Source organism: Neltuma alba, unplaced genomic scaffold (genome assembly GCF_004799145.2).
Source record: "Neltuma alba isolate B1F8T4 unplaced genomic scaffold, ASM479914v2 tig00000912_pilon, whole genome shotgun sequence".
In the NCBI taxonomy this organism is placed as follows: Eukaryota; Viridiplantae; Streptophyta; class Magnoliopsida; order Fabales; family Fabaceae; genus Neltuma; species Neltuma alba.
Window position 1 is genome coordinate 56461 of NW_021632253.1, and position 19201 is coordinate 75661.

Sequence of the window (19201 nt, forward strand, 5' to 3'; positions counted from 1 at the left end):
AAGAGAGTGTATCTACGAAATCTAGTGTATAATAATGATACCATTTGTTCTAACCAGATTAGAATGAATAGGGTTACTTTTGACAAGTTATATCTCATGCTTGCTATAAGAGGTGGTTTAAAACCAACTAAGAATATGTTGGTTGATGAGCAAGCTGTAATGTTTCTCCATATTCTTGCTCATCATGTGAAGAATGGGGTTGTACAATTTTATTTTGGGAGATTTGATGAAACTATAAGTCAATACCTTAATATTGTCTTAATGGCCATGAGGTGATTGGCTAAGGAGCTATTTAAGAAACCTAAACTGATTCGTGAGGATTTAATAAACGAAAAGTGGAAGTGGTTTGAGATGTACTGTTATTGATTATAAAATTATGTAAATTAATTTTATCATTTATTTGATTGCACTAACATCTTCATCTTCAAAAAGAAATATACAAACTCACAAGTTCTTCTACCAAAAAAACAAGAGAAGTTTTTTATTGCAAAAACTCGTGAGGGCAAATCTTCCTCTTCAATTTAGATTGCCAAAGATGAACAAAGGCAAAGAAGGAAAAAAGATTGATGGTCCTACAATTCCTTACGGAGGATATGAAGAAGTGAGAGAAGGCAAGGCAAAAGAGGTGAGGCGAGCTAGCGATTTGCTGAAGAAGACAGGTGGGGCAAAATAAACGACTAGGGCAAAAAAATTTTTTTATTTATTCTGTTTTATATTTTACTATTTTAATGAGGGCAAGGAGGTCTTTTTATGCTAGTTTCACACCTTTTATCGCCTTTTTTAGGGGTAAAGGTTTGTCTAACACTCTAACTATTTTTTAAGGTGCACCTAGCACCCTAAATTATTAAGTAATGCAATTGTATTCCCAATCTATTAAAATAGGTGCAATTTTATCCAAAACTAATGAACTCTTAAACGTCCGTTTTCCCATCTCCTTCCCTCTCTGCTCCGTCCATCTCTCCCCTCCTCCTTCCTTTTCTTTTCTTTCTGCATTTAAGAACAAACAACCCAAGACAAGAAAAAGAAGGAATCATAGGGAACAAGTAAGAACCCACAAAAAAAAAAAAGAAGAAGAAGTATAACTCGTGTCGAGTCAAAAGGAAAATCTAGAATAAGTTTGGTCTAACAAGGACCTTAATGGTGCTGCGTCCATCTGCTACAAAGTCTTTCCCAACGATCTCATGCTAATATCAATTACAATTGTCTGATGAAAACTCTCTCGAGAGAAGGCATGGAATAGTTTTCCAACATCAATATTAAAAAAAAGGAAAGAAAAAAAACACTTCACCTCATTGATACTAGAAGGACTTCTGGAAAAATAAAAATTAATACTAGAAGTACATAATGTGTGTAGCTGAGGAATACTTAGACTGGGTATAGCTCTGCACATTCGTAATAGTAGTAACCATGGCGTTAGAAGATTTTGCACAATAATTAATCTCAGTGCATGTAACTATTAGCGCACCAAGTAAACACAGCACAGGGAAATTACTCAGATGTAAATCAACTATAAATTCCAAGAAATCAGATATAGATGCAAAAGGGAAGAAAGGAAAAGGAAGGAGGAGAGGAGAGACAGACAGAGCAGGAGGGCGGGATGGGGAAGAAAACGGACGTTTTAGAGTCTATTAGCTTTGGTTAAAATTGCACCTATTTTAATATATTGGGAACAAAATTATACCACTTGATAGTTTAGGGTACTGGATGCATATTTAAAATTAGTTTAGGATATTGGGTGCACCTTTACCTATTTTTTTAATGAAAAAATTTACATCAATTTCCTGTTCATTTCTATCACATCAAATGAACTTTTAAATTGTGTGTATCATGATAATTATTTCATAGGAATATATAATACATGTAATTGAAAATGTTCTATATTGGATTATAATTATATTATATTATATCTATATATATATATGTTTATCAACTATGCCTTTTATTATGGTTATATATATTATAATAATATATAAAATTCACAACAGTTTATTTTAATTCTACATAAATAATAGAATATAAATTTACTGTTATGATTTTTTTTTACCAGCGACATTTACTGTTATAAATGATAAACATACTATTGCTACATATTTATCAAAGTCAAACAACTGCTGCTAAAAAAAATGAATTTAATAGCCATATTTTTTTAAAAAAAGTATTGTATTATAAAATTGATTATTTTCTGATTTTAATAAGATAAACTATCTAAGATCATATATTTAGTAATTTTGAAAACATATATACTCACAAAAAAACATTTTAAAAAGATATGAGTAAACAAATAATAGAGAAAATTGGGGTAAATTCCTCATAAAAAAATTAATTGGTGAATAGTCCTTAGAATGATGAATTACATGAGGAAGATAAATTACATATAAAGTTAAGTTACATAAAAGAGAAATAGTTTGTACAAACCATTAAAACTAATCCATGCATAAGAAAAATAGACTGCGCACAAGGAAAACAGATTACGCAAGACTACTTGCCAATTAAAAGGATTTACCCACGCTCGAGCTCGACCCCGCGGGCCGCCTCTGCTTGCTTCTCTGATCGTCGTCTGTCTACGCTTGATTTATACAAGAACAAACCACTACCGCCTCTGATCCCCACGTCGTCCTGTGCATCTACCTCCCTCCCTTCTTCTTCATTAAATGTTGAATTCAAACCACTGCAACTCTGCTGCAACTTTTATCACTGCACGCAAGTTGCATCTTTGTCTCGTGCACTCACATCTCCTAGCTAGCCATCGATTTTGTTCTTTTTCTTTGTGAGTTTGTTTCCTGTCTAGTCTGAAATTTTTAAATTCAGTGTTTTTTATTTTTGGCTGAATCTTGAATGTGTTTCTGTTTTCTGGAACAATTGATGTGTTTAATTTCAATATTTATTATGGACCCATTTGGAACGGCTTATAAGTAGCTTATAAGCTACTTTTCAATAGTGATTTACGGAATACGAGCCAAGTATGTTGTAAGAAGAATTTTGTCTCGACTTACGTGAAAAGTGCTTATAAGAAATTTTGACCTCTCTGCCAATAGGAGTTAGTCAGTTGATAGAGAGCTGACTTATAATTCACAAATAAAGTCAATAATGCTGAAGTTTGAAATTTTTAGGTCTACACCTCCTTGAGCCCGCTCCATCACGGGCCGTGGGCTAGCTTCCCTTTTTTGTCCTCACAGAGTCACAGTTCCTCACAAGTCAGTCATGGACTCGTCACTCATGAATTCATGATCCATTGGTCCATACTCCTTAATAGTCCAACTTCACCTTTCAACCCAAAAACTGAAATTTTAATCATAATTTTTTTTTAAAAAAAAACCATCCGCCCTAGTTCGCTTTGGCTAGTTCACTCTTCGTCTCTTCTCTTCGGTTTCAGCTTCAGTGCTTCACTCTTCAGCCTTCCGGAATCCAGACTTCGTCTTTCAGTCTCCAGAAACCAGAATTGCATAGCAGGTCGCAGGCTCGCAGCTCACTCCTCACTACGCATCGCCATCGCAGCTTCGCTCTTCACTCGTCTTCGCGATCGCAAGCTCTGAATTCCCTCCCTCGGCCGGCCTCGTCTTCGCGAATCGCGAGCTCGTCTCCGGCTCTCGCTAGTGTCCGCGACCGCGAGCTCGTTTCTGGCTGAGTCGTCTACTCTCCAGCTCTCGGCCACCGCCACGCACGCGTTGTCACAGGACAGGAGGGGGCTGCACGCAGCCACGTACCACGGATTCAGAATTCGGGCAGTCGCTGGAGCTCGTCCCTCTCAGGCAAATCTTCTTTAACTTCGATTTCTGCTTTCTTCTTCTTCGATTGTAATTGCTCTGCTGTTTGGCTGCTGGATTTGTTCTTCACCATCAACTTCGATTTGTTCTTTCCGTTGTGGTTGATTTTGCTGGATTGTCTGGATTATTGTTGATATTTGCAAGTTAACTTTAAAGAAAAATGGCTGCTGGTCGTAGTGTAACTGGGAGAAATCAAGTTGAGATTACTGTTACTGATGAAACAAATATAGAAAACCAATCTGGACAAGAGAAAACACATTAATCTTCTGTGCAATATAATCCAAATAAGAAGGCAAAGAAAAATACATCTGATGTTTGGTACTAAAATTGGTACTGTAAATGGAAAACAAAAAGCAGCATGTAATGGGTGTGGAAAACCATATGTTTGTAGCGGAAAGGAGTATGGGACTTCAACCCTTCGGCGTCATATGGAGTTGTGTGTATCACTCCCAAAAAATAAAGACATTGGTGACATGATAATAGACCATGCAGGGAATGTGAGGTCTGGGCAACTTGATCATAACAAAGTTCAAGAAATGATTTATGCTTGTATCATTAAACTTGATTTCCCATATTCATTTGTTGAGTATCAAGCAGTTAGAGAGTTGCACAAATATTTGAATGCTGATTATAAGAACATTACTAGAAAAACTGTAGTGCTGGATGTTTGGAAGTTTTATATTAGTCAAAAAGAAAAACTCAAAATGGTGATGGTGGATTGTCCTAGTAGAATGTGTTTAACTTGTGATTGTTCGACATCAATAACCGGTGAAGGTTATCTTTGCTTAACAGTTCATTTTGTTGATCAGAAGTGGCAACTTAATAGCAGGATACTTGCAGTCTCTAAGTTGCTTCCGTCTCACTCTGGGATTGCATTAGCTAAAAGGGTGCATGATTTATTGATTGATTGGGGGATTGAAAAGAAAGTATTTTCTATTACCTTGGGTAATGCTTCAGCAAATGATGTCATGCAAAATTTATTGAAAGAGAGGTTGAATTTGAGTAATAACTTGCTATGCAATGGGGAATTTTTTCATGTGAGATGTTGTGCCCACATATTGAATCTCATAGTTCAAGAGGGCTTGAAAGTAGCAAGTGATGCTATGCACCTCATTTTTACTTGAGTTCCTATTAATGCACCTAAACAACACTGTAACAAGTAAAACACATATTATACAGTTGTCACATCTTTAAAAATTAATGATAAATACAGAGCATGTATATCTACCTTGAACCACTTAAGTGGATGGAGAGAGGGGCGACATCCTAGAAATGCACGAGAGTACTTCAATATTAGACATTGTTTTGCAAGAAACGTCATTGGAAGGTTCTTTGGCATTTTGAAGTCAAGATGGGCTATTCTAAGAAGCCCATCATGTTATCTTGTTAGGACATATAATTGAATCATCATTCCCTTGTCAATGTTGCACCCTCTTGCGTTGTTCATTCTTCATTTCGTGTTCAGGCCTGCAAATTTAGGAGTTCCAGTGTTGGCAGCATCTTTTCTCTCACTTGCTTTGCTTCTTCCTCACCTTCGCTTTCAGAGTGCAGTGCGAGTACTTTAAGGTTTTAATTTTATGCCTCTGATTTTTTTTTTTTTTTTAAAAATCTGTATCGATTTTGGAATGTTGAATTATTGGTTCTGGAATGTGTTTTGCACAATACATTGTATGACTTCTTTAGATGATATTTGATATTGAATATGTGTATTCTGATGACTTTGAATTGTGTTTACTTTGAAGGATACTTTATTGCTGTTGCAGCTTCTGATTTATTTTATTCAAGTATGATGAAACTTTGGTGGTTTGATGCTTTATCTTGGATTTACATAAATAATCATAATAGGAATTATCCTTCATCTGTTTTTAAAAATTTTCGTACCTTTGGTTTTAATAATCAAAGTCCACAATACCGTTAGCTCTCGTCCTCTTCCTGTGCACGGTGCTTAATCGTCGATCACAAATCACACCCTCTCCTTGTCTTCCTTGTTGCCACTATACTTCAGGTTTCTCTTCTTCTTTTCATCTTCTCTCTCTTTTTTTTTAGTTTTTTTTGGTGGTTGTGGCATTCTGAATCTTTGTAATTTGAAAGTTGTCTCGTGTGTTTGAAACTTGAAAGAGATATGGTTGCTGAGTGGAAACTTGAAAGCTGTCTCATGTGCATGTGGTGTGCCCGTCAACCAGATTGAAGTAACTGTTTTGACTTCTGAGTTTCTGAGTGAAGTTACTATGATGAAATTTGAGGATGGAAGAAGACAAGGAAATTCAAGAACTAGATTGTTTAGTGATTCTTGAAGTGGCTTATCTATTTGCAAATCTTCTAAGTGTAGTTTGCTTGAAGATTAAAGTAATGGGACCATAAAATGTGATTAATCAATCCCTGTTTTGAGTTTGCTGGAATATCAAGAAAGGTCTTGTGGATAATTAGAGCATATAAAAAGCAGCCTAGTTTGCATAAGCCAGCAGGGGAATTATGATAGATATTCAAGTGGATATTGGGAGTTTTTCATCCTATAATGGGTGGGTTACTTTTCAATTTGTATGTGAATGCATTTAACTGTCACGTTTTCTTATTTGCTAATAGCTTATTTCAATGCCACCATTATTTGTTAATGAGGAACTTTCTCTTCTTATTTCTTACTTTCTAATATATTTATTGTTCCTTTGGTATATTCGAATGTAATTTGACGTAGCAGAACTTTAAATTCAAAGTTGATCAACCTAAAACAGGTAAGTAAAGATCTATCTAGGACTATTCTAGAAGGGAAACAAATTAGACTTTACCTCGTTAAAAAGATGTCCTAAATCATAGATAATCAACTCAATCTTATCTTTGATGACTCCCCCCCCCCCCCCAAAAAAAAAAAAAGAAAAGAAAAAGAGAGGTTTGAAAGAAGAGAGGATTGCATAGCAGGAGGAATTGAGCAATGTTTTTTTAATCTTGTTCTAACACTTATTTGTCAAAGTATCTGTATGTAGTGTTCAAATTTTAATAAATCTCACTACACCTGCATTTAAGAGTTTTAGGAAGTTGCTGTCTGTATATCGTAGTTTTAAACACAATACACTTGCATGAATCAGGTGTATTCTAAGTTACTCTTAGTGTTTTTTAATGGAACAGTGAATTGGTGAAATAAAAAATCTGCCTCTTGAGATTAAAAAATGCCACTAGAACTTTATCTCTATTGTTGTTTGCTTATTTCTGTCCTTTTTGCTTTTGTTACGAATGGTGATGAGTATCTATTGTAAAAGCACTATCTATTTAGAAACTTATTTCTTGTATTATGTAAAGCACCATACACTTGACACCAACTTCTTCAGTTTTGTGAAGCAGCCCTGTTCCTTTTGCATGGCTGAGTTTTTAATTTTATGTCTTTTTCTCTGAGGAAGTTAATATTCTGAACACAAAGGTGACTTTTTCCTTGGTAGACTATTGAGGTAGAGATACACCGCATCAGATCAGGATTTTAATCAATACTTGTTTTTTCCTTTTGCTAATACATTTTTTCGCCTAATTTAGCTTCTAGATCTGAGTTCTGATGATTTGTGCTGTTACATTGAGATATCAGCTGTGGGCTTTTGCTGGAATTTTTTTCTTACATTGAGAGCAAATCTATATTGCTGTAAATTTGAAATAGTGATACATGAAGGATTTTGGTAGTATGAATTGCCTTCTGTTTATAATTTTCTTTTATTACTTAGTGTGGATAATCTTAATTAACAAGTCCCCTGTAAAATTTATAGGTTTTCATTGATTTGTTGGAAGCGTACAGCACATGCAATAGGGTGGAAGAGCAGCTTAACTTGCATAGTAGTCATGGTGGAAGTGTGGTGGACTCTGTTGGGGGCTGCAATCCCGGCTGTCATTGCAGGACAAGCTTTTAGATTGAAGAAAAGGCATGCTGAAGAGCAGAGGTTGAGAAGTGCAAGGGGAAGGGAGAAGAGTTCTGACGATATCTTTGTTTGTGAGCGGGTCTGTACGTCAAAGAGGATGCTGAACAAGGTCGGCTCATTCTCAAAAGACCCCATTCCTGATACTTGTGTCACTGTCTGCGGTGTCTCTGAGCTTGATGCTTGTGCTGATGCCTGTGCTCGTACTGTGTGTGTTAACCAGCATCAAGTACCTAATTGGAATGACATATGCCTTCGGAGGTGTCAGAGCGAATGCCTGAAACTATCTGAATCTCATTCTTCTTAGGAGGTTTTCACTTGTATGCAGATAATTATGTTTTGATATTCTGATTTGAGATCCATGCTTTGGTATGGTTATTAATGTCTTTTGGCTGCCATGGTACCTCCAAATTTAGCAGCATTGCTAAATACTTGTAGATGGCATCATTCAATTTCTAGTGCATAATCAATCAGGTTCAAAACCACTTATCACTCGCTTACAAGAGCTCATAGGCTTTATTTGTTTCTCTTGCCTTGTTGCCTGAATATTAAGATTTATATTTCTTTATGGTCAGCTTGTAGGGCCCAGTGTAGTCTAAACACTGTTGGGGACAGTCGAGTGTTGAGAGACCAATTCAAACTAGTGTTAGAAAAAGGAAGCATGTTGGATTAATAGGATGAGAAAAACTTGTATACTTTTGTGATTTCCTGCGGCTTGGCTGTCTTTCTTTTCACGGATTCCTCCTATTCGATCTCTCCAAAAGCTTTAGGGCTTGTTTGGTTTCTGGATTCGGAAGCATTTTTTTGTTTTGTTTTTAAAAACAAAAAAAAACATGGGGCTCATTTGTTTCTGTTTTTGTTTTCTTATTCCCAAAACAATTTTATAAAATTGTGTTTAAAACAAGTTTTGAGAATAAAAAAATAAAAAGATATGTTTGGATAATTATTTTAAAAAATCACACTTGAAGTTGAAGGAAAATATAAAAAATTAAATTTGGAAAGCACTGGACATTGCCAGCAATATGTGATCCGTGGCGGTAAGTGATGAGAGAAGGTTTTTTCGATTTTTCAAAATAAATATTTTTTGTTTTTTAAAAACAAAGAATTGTTTTTAAAATAAGAAACCAATCAAGCCCATAAAAACTAGTTTGATAATTTGTTTTTAGTTAGTTATTTTGAAAAAATAATAATACGTTTTTAAAAACTAAAAAAACCAAAACAAATTTTAGATGATGTTTCGTTTTTGTGTTTTGCATGTTTTATTTATTTTTTTTTTTGAAAAATTAGAAAAATCTTCTTATCATCTTACCCCATTAAAAACTAAAAACATTTTCTTCTCATTTTGTTGCCTGTCACCTATCATCGTCCTTTTTGTTTCAAGTATGATTTTTTTAAAATAATTACCCAAATAATTTTTTTTATTTGTAAAACTTGTTTTAAAAAATAATTTTACAAAATTGCAAAAACCAGAAACAAACAAGCTCTTAATATGAAAACTCAATTTTTGCGTGGAGACACCCTAATTCCTTTCATTTTTTTTCTGTGCCTCCCTCCCATGCTCTCACTTGTCTGTCCTGACCTCTGTAGTTTAAATTTAATAAATCTATGAGATAGCATGTTTTAAAATAGAGAGAATCCCCAAAAAAATGACTCTAAAATTTCAAAATCCTAAATTAGGAATGATTATAAAAATGCGTTGTCATTTGTTTTTCAAATGTTATCTATTATTATTAAAGTGTAGTGAATAACACTGATTTGGAATTTTAAAATTTAAAGGGATTTTTTTGAAATTCTCCTTTTAAAATATTGGAACACTTTGCTTTGGTTGTCCAGAGTATTCTCTCATCTAAACGGTAAGAGATTAATCTTTCAAGGTATTGTAAGGCGCTGTAATGTAGACCTTTTTCAACAACATTTTTCTCCATGCACACTGCTTTAAGAATCGAATGTGGAACATGAAGCTTAAGGTACCTAGACCTTTCCACTTAGACTAACACTTGTTGGTGATATGAGATCACTTAGATCTTAAGAGAGATGTTATTTATTTGGGATATCTTAGGATAAATATTGAATATTAGCATGTTATTGCTTCTTTAGTTTATTCTTGTGAGATAACTCGGTGATATATTGAACTTTAATATCCTCTTAATTTTTTAATCTCTCTTGAATTTTCTAAAGGATAATCCCAAAAATCTTATCAATATAGAGATTTAACTCCTCCCAATCTATAGAGAATAAATATGCAAAGATATTTCCTTTAATTTTCACTTAAAATCTCAAGTATGATAACCCGTAACAATATTTGAACATCTATTTATTATTATTTTGGATTATTTTTTTGATATTTTTTTCTATTATTTTTTAAAACCTCAATCATGAGTATTTTTAATGAAGTTACCATTCCAAGTTAAGGCAATTGATTCATTTTTCTTCACAAACCTGTATAAGAATTTCTCTTCTTCACAAATTCTGACCATATCTCCTAACACCGATGCATAAAGATTCAACATATGAACTAACACTGATGCATAAAGATTCAACATATTTGATCTTCTCTGGACCATCAAATTGTAAATACAAAACAATCATAATCCCCTAACTATGCTGTCCTTTCTCATGTGTACATACATACATGTACAAATCCTACCTGAAAATAAACCAAATATTGACTGAAGCAGCCTCCAACCTTCACTTTCACAACATCATCCATAGAAACTGCTGTGCAAAATGTCATCCACCAATACACATCGCTCTTTGGTCCAGAGATATTTACTGATCAAGTGAACTGCCTTCTAATGTATGTGTCTTCATGTACAAATACTGGTTCTTGACTGGTCTGGGTTGGTGGGAACTGTGGTTGCCCCATGGCTATTCCTCCTTGATTTGGCATCGACGTACCATCCCCGGCAATCTTTCCTGTGCTTAGGGTGATGTAGTAAACAATTCCAAATGCTGCGCTTGCAAGGGCTAGGAGCGAACCTCCGGCAAAAACTCCAGGTTTCACCACATAGCAGTAGTAATTGCCAAAGTATATGCTCTCATCACCATGTTGATCATTAAGAGCAGCACCAGTTAGTAGCAGGAGAAACCCAATGACAAATGTGAACCTGTTTCACATTTAAACCACAATGTTAGCTGATCACTGCTTTCCTCTCCTTTTTATCTTTTCTCTTTCCCTCATACCAAACAAGGCCTTAGAGGAGAAAATAAAACGAAGCCTGCACAGCTATTGTCATTGGCATACATGAAATTCTTGTAACCACAGTTCAAGAAGAAACCAAGCACAAATATTCTATGCACAAAGCCTTAGCCTTATACAGAAATCAAAATACATGTTTTACAGGTTTAAAAAATTTCAATGCGCTTACAAGTCTAGAAAGAAGCAAGACAATAAAACAAATGTAGTGATTAACTTGTACAGCTTGTGAATAAGCTTTGTACCAAATCTTTTGTAATTATGTAAAAGTTCAAAAAAGAAGTTCCAAAACAAAGTCAATAATGAAAAAAAGTCACCAAATCTATGTGAAATCATGCATCATATTTATGTAACCTGTTTTCCCTTTTCTGGAAGTGCTCCTTCACCCCTATTTAATGAACCTTCTGGTCCCTCCTCACTACAAGTTGAATCATCTATAAAACTAATATTTCTATGCTCTTCGGACTCCGATTCTATTTCATACTACATCCCACAAAATGAATTACCCCCATTCATCTATGCTGCCCGCTAACGCAGGCCTGTTCAAGGCCAAGCCTCTTCAAAAGAATGAAATTCATAATTCTACTCTACAGCTAAGAAACTGACAACATTAACAGAGTCCATAAGGAATAAGAGTCTAAAAAAGATTACGCGAAATGAAAATTACCAAGATAATACAAAGCAAACCAGTGCCAGCCTCCAACTAGAATCAGGGATTCGAGGGCTTCTTCTACAACAAATACACCCAGTTGAAACATTTATGATGATTTGAGCAATCATAAGAGATAGAGCTGCAGTTAAACCAAGAGGTAGTGCAGGACTTCGAGGGTACACACATTGATCAGGAGGATCAGACATAACTTGAGAACTCTGCAGAAGTCACAGAACAGTATTTGAATGGAGTTTGTGGATGATGTACAAATAGCAAAGCAAACGAACAATGCTAGAGTGAGCAAGTACAACATCAATAGCCAGCTTGATACAAAGTAAAGGGATTGCTCAACAAATATATTACTAGTCCTACCAGTATCACATTTGGTCAAAACCTTACCATCAAATTCCATGTCAGATACCTAGACTTGTTTTCACATTTCAGGACAGGAAAGGAGAGCATGCTAAAAGCTGGAAGATAACATGATAACGGGGAACAGACAAGCATTAAATTCATAGTCAAGGACGGCAATTTAGGTCAGACTTGAAGGGTCCCCTACTTGTCCATCCCTGTTTGAGTCAGATAAATCAAAGTTTACTGAAGTTTGATGCGTGTTAGGGGAAAAAAGAAAACCTAACCTTAATAGTACAATTTCAAGGTGACATTAGGGTTCCTGTCCCATATCCATGTAGAATATACATCGATAGAACTTCAGTGGTACGATTCATTCTGAAATTTAATAATTCGCTTCCAAACTAGAAACCTACGTCGCTCCATCATTGCCATCCCCACTGATAGCACAACATATGTAAGGCAACATGGGATCCAATGCCGTACTAATCCCTCATGTACCGTTTAGACATAATTTAGATAGTTCTTCAATTTGTTCATTAAAGATGCCATTTTTAATTTGAATTTTTTTCCTCCAAAAGTCTAGACATCAGCACGGTCCTCATCTAACTTTTCATCCCATGAACACTAGATCTGTTTCTATTAAGAGGGGCTCTAGTTAATTGTTTAGACTGAAAAAAAATGATGCTTTCACAACTTCTCAAAAGTACGAAAATTTAAGTTCTCTTCAGCCGTTCCAGCCACTGTCGGACAATAAAAAGCGGAAAAAGAACAATAAACTGTCCAAATCAAACCCTCAAAAGCACAACACAAAAAATCACCTTAATCCGAGTTCCCTCTGCCGCAAACCCAGTCGCAGCCGATAATATCCCCAAGAAACCCACAATACCGCAAACCACCAGAACCTTCCTCTCCATGTATATCTCTCTCGCCCCCTCTCTTTTTCTGTATCCAAGCGTCTCCTGGGGTTGCGTGGGCGAACTGGTGACGAAGAAGAAGGAAGGGTAAAGTTGATGGAGGCGTACAGAATGGGAAATGGGCAATGTGAAGGGTGTGAGTGGACTCGTTTTTCGATAAACAAGAATCTAAATGGAAAAAGCAGTCAAAGCCCGTGTGATCCTGACAAACAAGAATCTAAATTGGAATTTAAAAACTAAGTTTCTTAATTTTTTACAAAACTTTTAATCCACTCAACCCTTCAATTATGATTTAGCGCGATTAATTTTTGACTTACTTATAATTTTTTTTGACTTTATATTATTACCCTTCCATCTAGATAACTCCATACGACAAAAATACTCTTGCAAAAATGGTGGCCTTTCAATGTCGACTAGAAATAGTACGTCTAGAAGCATTTGGATGCTTAGTCTTTGCTCGAATGTTATGTTTCTTTTCATTAGAATGAGCTTTATTTTTATAGTTTTTTGGGCTGCGATCAATTAATTATAATACCATCTCTATCTCTAGTGTTTAATATTACATCTGATCCTTTGATGAAGTATTAAACATTAGAGATATGTGTTATCTTATCTAAAATATCTTTATTAATAACGTGTATTAACTAAAACTATTATTTGATGGAATTTTTAATATGATCAATTATTACAATGATTACTTTGAAAAACATGAATAAATATGAGAAACAAAGTAGATTGGGTTCTTATATTTAGAACCAAATTGAAAATCAAACTAACTTTTATATTAAAGATCGGAGATAGTATAAAAATTAGATAACTAATTTAAAAAAATAAAAAATTAGATTAAGTTGGTTATTTGTCACAAATATGTGTTAATCCCTTTAAAATATCCTTTTCAATCATATGTATTAAGTGGTTATGATAATAATTCGGTGGGAACCCTTTACAATCATAAGAATATTTTTAAAAAAAATGAGAGAAAAATTAAATTTAGATATTATATTGAAGACAAAATCTAGATATTAAGAATGGAAAGTATTATAAATTAAATTGGCTGTGGGCATATGTATCTCTATACCTAAAACCAAGCCAATATGAATTACATTTTTTAGGCGTATAGGGGAGAACACTATGCCTTAAGGAAACCAGAGAAAACATCTAACACTTCAATCAAATCTAATATTTATGCTAAATGCATTAAAATTGCAAAAAAGATTATTCAAAGTTAGAAATTGAAATTATATAAAACATCAAACAAACATTCAAATTATATAAAATTGTTAAAAGCCCATCCTTTTTGCACCTTTCTTTTTTTTTTTTGCATGCGCACCCGGTATCCCAAACCGGCCCAATGTCAATGGGCTCACAACGGGTCTAGACTAATCCGGATTCGGGCATTGGCTGGACCCATACGGGTGGTGGCCCTGACCTTGGGGGAAGCTGCGTACCCAGCGCTCGAACTCAAGACCGCTGGTTAAGCTGCCGCGATCCAGTTCCATCGAGGCAATCCCGCGGGGTTTGCACCTTTCATTGCATAGTCAATGATGTTGATAATTATTATGGTGATAATAAATATAAAAAGGTGACTAAACTTGTTTTCTTTATGATCAATTTGAATACACACGCTAGTCATAGAGTATGTTGATCTTGAATTTGGTTCGATCATGAGATAGCTTAGAATGCCACAAAAATGAGGCTCAGTTCAACAATAACTAGTGGTTAGTTGTCAATTTCTTATAATAATATTGTCAATTTCCTATACTAAAATATTAATTTTCCATTGACTACTGTCATGTTAGAATTGACTTTAGCATATGAAATTAATAATTAATGTCTTGCAATTGACAATGCTAAGTTATGTCCATAAAATATTTTGCATATATTTATTGAATAGATTTGTTAGTTTAGTGGTGGTATAACTTCTTGGGATGTGGTGACTATGGGGAGAGAATTTTTTTTTTTTTTTTAAATTTACTGCAACAATTTGGTAATTGTTTCTATAAACTTATCTTGAGGAATTTCATCGCCATTTGTCCATTTAGTTTTTTTTTTTTGTATGTACAATTGTATTGTGGGATCTCACTCTACTTTTCCTGGTCCCCCCCAAAAAAGAAAAAACTATGCTTTTCCTGGTCTATTTTTGTTATGTCAAGCCACTTGCTGTCCTACAATTTTAAGATAAAACTAGTTTAAATTAAATAAAGTAGTCTAACAAAACTTTATATATTTCCTTAAATTATATTTAGATAAGAAAAATAAATGAATAAAAATTTTATTCCAATTTTGACTTGCTCATATCATAGAACAAATTAATAGAGCACTCCCTCAGTTTTGAACCCTCCCAAGTCCCAACCATATATTAGGCAGTGCAAAATTCAGTTTTTTTATTGTATTTTCTATGACTCTCTGTTTTAATATATACAAAATAAACAAAAATAATGCTCTACTGCCACTCCCCCCCCCCCCAAAAAATAAGTTATCACTCAAAAATCAAATATTTCAAATTCAAACCATCCAATTTAAATTCAGAAAATCATGCAAGGGTCATCCTTAAAATGAGCTTCAAATTATTCTCAATCCTATTTAATATGGAGCTCTTCATTTTTGTAGAAAAAGGGTTACTTGCTAATTCCTTCTGAGCAAAGGATCCAATTAAGCGCATGTAACCGTCTCCTGAGCAAAGGTCTATTTTTGTGTGAATTTCCATTACTTGTGCACAGTTCAACTTCAGTAAACTCAATCTGCAGAATTGCAGTACATATTTACTATAATGAATCATGCTTCAGCTGTAACATCCAAACTGGAAGTTGCTTTTGTGATGCAAGCTCCTAGATGGAGAGACAAGTATATTTTGGAGCATTTTCAATGAAGGCAGTGATTGATAGAAGAAAACTTCACTGAAGACCATAAACAAGCAAAGCTCCTACTGCGCCTACACCAGCAACCAGTCCAATAATAACTCCAATTGGTGGCAAACCCCCACCAATAGCTCTCCCTGTGTTCACGTCATACCGAGCAAACCTCTTCTTCGGCGCCTGGCACTGGGGACATATGTAGGTGTCGGGCTGCAAAAGACAGACCAGATGTTATGGACATTTAAAACTCATATCTTGTGAATAGGTATAAATCAATGCAGATCTTATGTGTACAAAAGTGAAGGCATATAACATATTTGAGAAGAGCCATAGAAAAGAGATTATGAGCATAAATAAGGGATGCCGGTTTTCCCACAGTCACATTCTTTTACATCACTTTCTCTTCAAATATATAAATGCACGAATGTAAGGGATTTAGAAAGGTTGTGCTTCATTTTGTCTGATGGCAATTTATCAGCACATGAGAGAAACAATGAAAATGCAACCACTTAATGGGCAAACAGACTATATGAACACCATAATGGGAAGAAGAAGCAAACCATCTTCTTGTGCTAGTTTTCTTTGAAGAAAATAAAATCTTTTTTTTTTTTACAGTGTTGTATGATTGATATGCCTTTCTGCTCTTACCTGCTCATCGAAAGGTTTCTGTAAAGTGTATATGAATCCACAATCAAGGCAAATGTGAGTAGCTCTAGCCTGCATGCATTGTGGGGCACCTTATTAGCCGTTGAATGTAAAACACATGACAATGTAATCATGGGCCTAGAAGATAAATAGACATGAAGATGCAATAGTCATTACTTGCCTTTTGAGCCTCACTCAATTTTCTTCCGAACCGAGGAGGGGCAGGGCGTTTTGGAAGTCTTTTAACATCTACATCAGCACCTCTTCATTAAAAAAATTGAACATATTATAACTTGATAACTCGTGATAACCGCCAATAAGCATGACAAAGTAACCAAGATTTCATGAAAATCACACAGCCATCAAAGCCCTAATATCTCAATCCTTCCCCGTCTTGCACATTCACATGTATGCTATGCATTTGATGCTGTTCCAACAAACTGATAGCATAATTAGTGTTGTAGAAACAGATTTCATGAAGAACATAAAGCGTCACTTAATGCATACCAAAAATTAATGCTGATCAGATTGATTAGTTACTTTTGCCCATGATGTTTTCATATTATTTGCCCCTTTGGTTAATTAAACTAGGTGTGCCAGAACTTGTCAAGCTATCTATAATACTGATTTTTCATTGTTTGTCCCACCCCAACCATGCTTCATTGGCATGATTACACACCATATGCATTATGAAACATACTCGCGAAGCAAACCAGTTTTTCAGCATCCTACCAGGATTCGTCAGGCCAACTAGGAATTAAAGGAGGCATCATATTACAAGATAAGTAGAAACTAGAATAAAGATTTTTATGAGCATAAGTTATAGACAAATTCGAGCTGTGTTTACATGCATTTGCGTATGCGTGAACTAATAGCAACTTAGTCTTCTAAGAATTGATGCATTTAGGCTTAAAATGCGTGGAATGAAGAAAACCTGCTGACAACAAAGTAGACAGAATCAGGCTTTGCTTGAATGGCAGTTTTTGTAAATCCAAGCTTATCAGCTGGCCACAGTTCATCCCCAAAGAAACTGCTGGTATACAGAACTTGGTCCCCTGCTTTCAACCCTGCTTTAGCTGCATTCCCACCACCATCCACACCCTAAAACAGACCATAAGTTTCCATTAACAACTTAAAAAACTAATATATATTGGCCAGTTTGGCATCACAAGGAAGTAGCATTTGTTTCTTACGACCATATGTTTTCATTACTCAACAATGACTGTATTTTTATATTTGTTTTAATCTAAGGACATTTGGCCAAAAGAAAAAAGAAATCTAAGGATACATGTATCATTTTTATCTATCTTCCAATCCTCTTTTCATTTTCATCCCTAACATTTGGCCTGCCAAAAGTGAGCATGTTTAAACTAAGCAGAATTCCAAAGGGCCAAAAGACAGGAAAGTTTTGAATTTTGAACCTAAATAAAAAATTATCTAAACTAAATTTCTGTTCGCTATTCTCCCATTCTCTACAATTTGAACATATGCTCTTGAAGACATTGATAAATTAAACACACACTCCTCTAACCAAATTAAAATTCCAAAGCAAAATAGCTTTCACATGCAGTAAGAATTCTAACAGAAATCATCAAAGTCCTGTACAAAACAACCGCATCAAGCTTTCACAGTGCTGTTTGCTGTACATAATAAACTGGGGGAAGAATACCTTTGAGGAAATAATTGAATTGGGACGAGCTGATGACGACATGAACAGTAATCACCAAACTGGCTAAAATTTCTCATTAAAGGTAGAAAACAAGCAAGTTACTCACAGTGATGACGACGCCGCCACCAGATTTCTGGCCCAGGGTGAGGCCAAGTGGCTTGTCGACCTCAACCTCAATGGTCTTCGCGGCACCAGCAGCTCTAGCTGCGATCTCAAGCCCTTTTCTGGCAATGGCAGAACCTTTCGTGTTCTCAACCACAAAGAAGGAACCCGAAACAACCCTTTTGGCTTCACGAAGTGAAAGGCCCTGAAAAGACGTTTTCTGGAGAAAAGAACCAAGAAAATCATAAATTCAAATGGGCAACAAGAAAACATTACAAAGAAAAAGTGAACAGAATGAATAATACCTGGGATTGAGATGAAGGGTTAGGGACAGACCTGGACTTGGAGTACTGAAGGAGCTGAGAATTTTTTATGGTGTGGTGGTTGGAGGAGGAAGAGAAGGTGGCAGAGCATGAGGAAGAGGAAGCTGCTGCGACAACACCGGACATGGCTGATCTTGCGAGTGAGAGAGTTCAGAGTTGTGCGGATGAGAATGAAGTGAACCAATTTCCAAACGAACACTTGAGCGAAGCAAAATTACTAAATTAGAGGAAGGTGGTTCTTTTTTCCCCTCACGGTGGAAGATAACCTTTGATTGGTGAGGGAGGATGACACCTCTGCGTGCCACACGCCCTCGGCAACGTACGGCCGCCAAGTCTCCAATTATTTTAATGGGCAAATTACAAAGTAGGACCCTTACCCAATTTTAATTATTTGGTTAGGGGTTGGGAGTTGGGACGAACACTTGGTGACTGACTCAATGCCCCACCCCCCCCCCTTTTTTTTTTTTAAGTAACAGAAAAGGAATCCTCAAGACTAACTATCCAACATCAAGGGCATTGTTACAGTTCTTCTCTCTACTACTAAAAATTAGTCTAATTGATAAGGAGTGAATTCATAACTTGTAAAGTCATAAATTTATTTTGTTAAAATTTGCTGAAGTGTCTAACATTAAAATGGTAATGTAAATTCATAAAATGACATTGATAATAGAGAAAAAAAATAGATCATCAAAATGCAAATGTTTAACACTTTTTTTTCCTGCTGTTTATTTGAGTAGTTGTTCACTGCTTGTGTTTTGGAAACTGATCCCCTTCTATTCTTTCCATTACACTTTGAGGACATATTGTTTTTTTAATCCTAGCAAAATCTAGCTGAGT

At 35.3% G+C, this 19201-nt stretch overlaps 3 protein-coding genes across 5 annotated transcripts; 1 reads left to right on the forward strand and 2 right to left on the reverse strand.

The window, feature by feature from the left end:
• The first annotated feature begins 3619 nt into the window (after positions 1–3619).
• LOC114748046 (uncharacterized protein At5g64816) lies at positions 3620–8157 on the forward strand. 3 transcript variants are annotated; one of them, XM_028936410.1, is made up of 3 exons: positions 5462–5769; positions 5883–6047; positions 7508–8157. In XM_028936410.1, exon 3 carries the CDS (start codon positions 7581–7583, stop codon positions 7959–7961), a length of 381 nt encoding a protein of 126 aa, XP_028792243.1. In that variant the 5' UTR covers positions 5462–5769; positions 5883–6047; positions 7508–7580; the 3' UTR covers positions 7962–8157. The 3 variants fall into 3 exon arrangements, with proteins under 3 accessions (XP_028792250.1, XP_028792243.1, XP_028792236.1); XM_028936417.1 differs by lacking the exons at positions 5462–5769; positions 5883–6047 and adding an exon at positions 3620–3749; XM_028936403.1 differs by lacking the exon at positions 5462–5769 and having other exon boundaries at positions 5817–6047.
• A 1980-nt stretch (positions 8158–10137) lies between these two features.
• LOC114748036 (uncharacterized) lies at positions 10138–12907 on the reverse strand. Its single transcript, XM_028936395.1, has 3 exons — positions 12675–12907; positions 11518–11720; positions 10138–10761 (listed from the first exon to the last, which is right to left on the reverse strand). The coding sequence occupies exons 1-3, from the start codon at positions 12768–12770 to the stop codon at positions 10431–10433; spliced, it is 630 nt and encodes a 209-aa protein (XP_028792228.1). The 5' UTR covers positions 12771–12907; the 3' UTR covers positions 10138–10430.
• A 2499-nt stretch (positions 12908–15406) lies between these two features.
• Positions 15407–18534, reverse strand: LOC114748025 (uncharacterized). The gene is made up of 6 exons (XM_028936386.1): positions 18347–18534; positions 18046–18261; positions 17205–17371; positions 16452–16533; positions 16274–16342; positions 15407–15835 (listed from the first exon to the last, which is right to left on the reverse strand). Exons 1-6 carry the CDS (start codon positions 18488–18490, stop codon positions 15665–15667), a joined length of 849 nt encoding a protein of 282 aa, XP_028792219.1. The 5' UTR covers positions 18491–18534; the 3' UTR covers positions 15407–15664.
• Between the last annotated feature and the right edge of the window lie 667 nt (positions 18535–19201).

What these genes read in the sequence shown, in the direction of transcription:
- LOC114748025 (XM_028936386.1), bottom strand. Translation starts at nt 18,490, where the DNA reads ATGTCCGGTGTTGTCGCAGCAGCTTCCTCTTCCTCATGCTCTGCCACC. An exon ending in ACCCTTCATCTCAATCCCAG is followed by an intron (nt 18,262 to 18,346) that starts GTATTATTCATT and finishes TCTTTTCTCCAG; the next exon opens with AAAACGTCTTTTCAGGGCCT. An exon ending in GTGGCGGCGTCGTCATCACT is followed by an intron (nt 17,372 to 18,045) that starts GTGAGTAACTTG and finishes GGTCTGTTTTAG; the next exon opens with GGTGTGGATGGTGGTGGGAA.
- LOC114748036 (XM_028936395.1), bottom strand. Translation starts at nt 12,770, where the DNA reads ATGGAGAGGAAGGTTCTGGTGGTTTGCGGTATTGTGGGTTTCTTGGGG. An exon ending in CAGAGGGAACTCGGATTAAG is followed by an intron (nt 11,721 to 12,674) that starts GTGATTTTTTGT and finishes TGACTTCTGCAG; the next exon opens with AGTTCTCAAGTTATGTCTGA. An exon ending in GTTTGCTTTGTATTATCTTG is followed by an intron (nt 10,762 to 11,517) that starts GTAATTTTCATT and finishes AATGTGAAACAG; the next exon opens with GTTCACATTTGTCATTGGGT.
- LOC114748046 (XM_028936417.1), top strand. Translation starts at nt 7,581, where the DNA reads ATGGTGGAAGTGTGGTGGACTCTGTTGGGGGCTGCAATCCCGGCTGTC.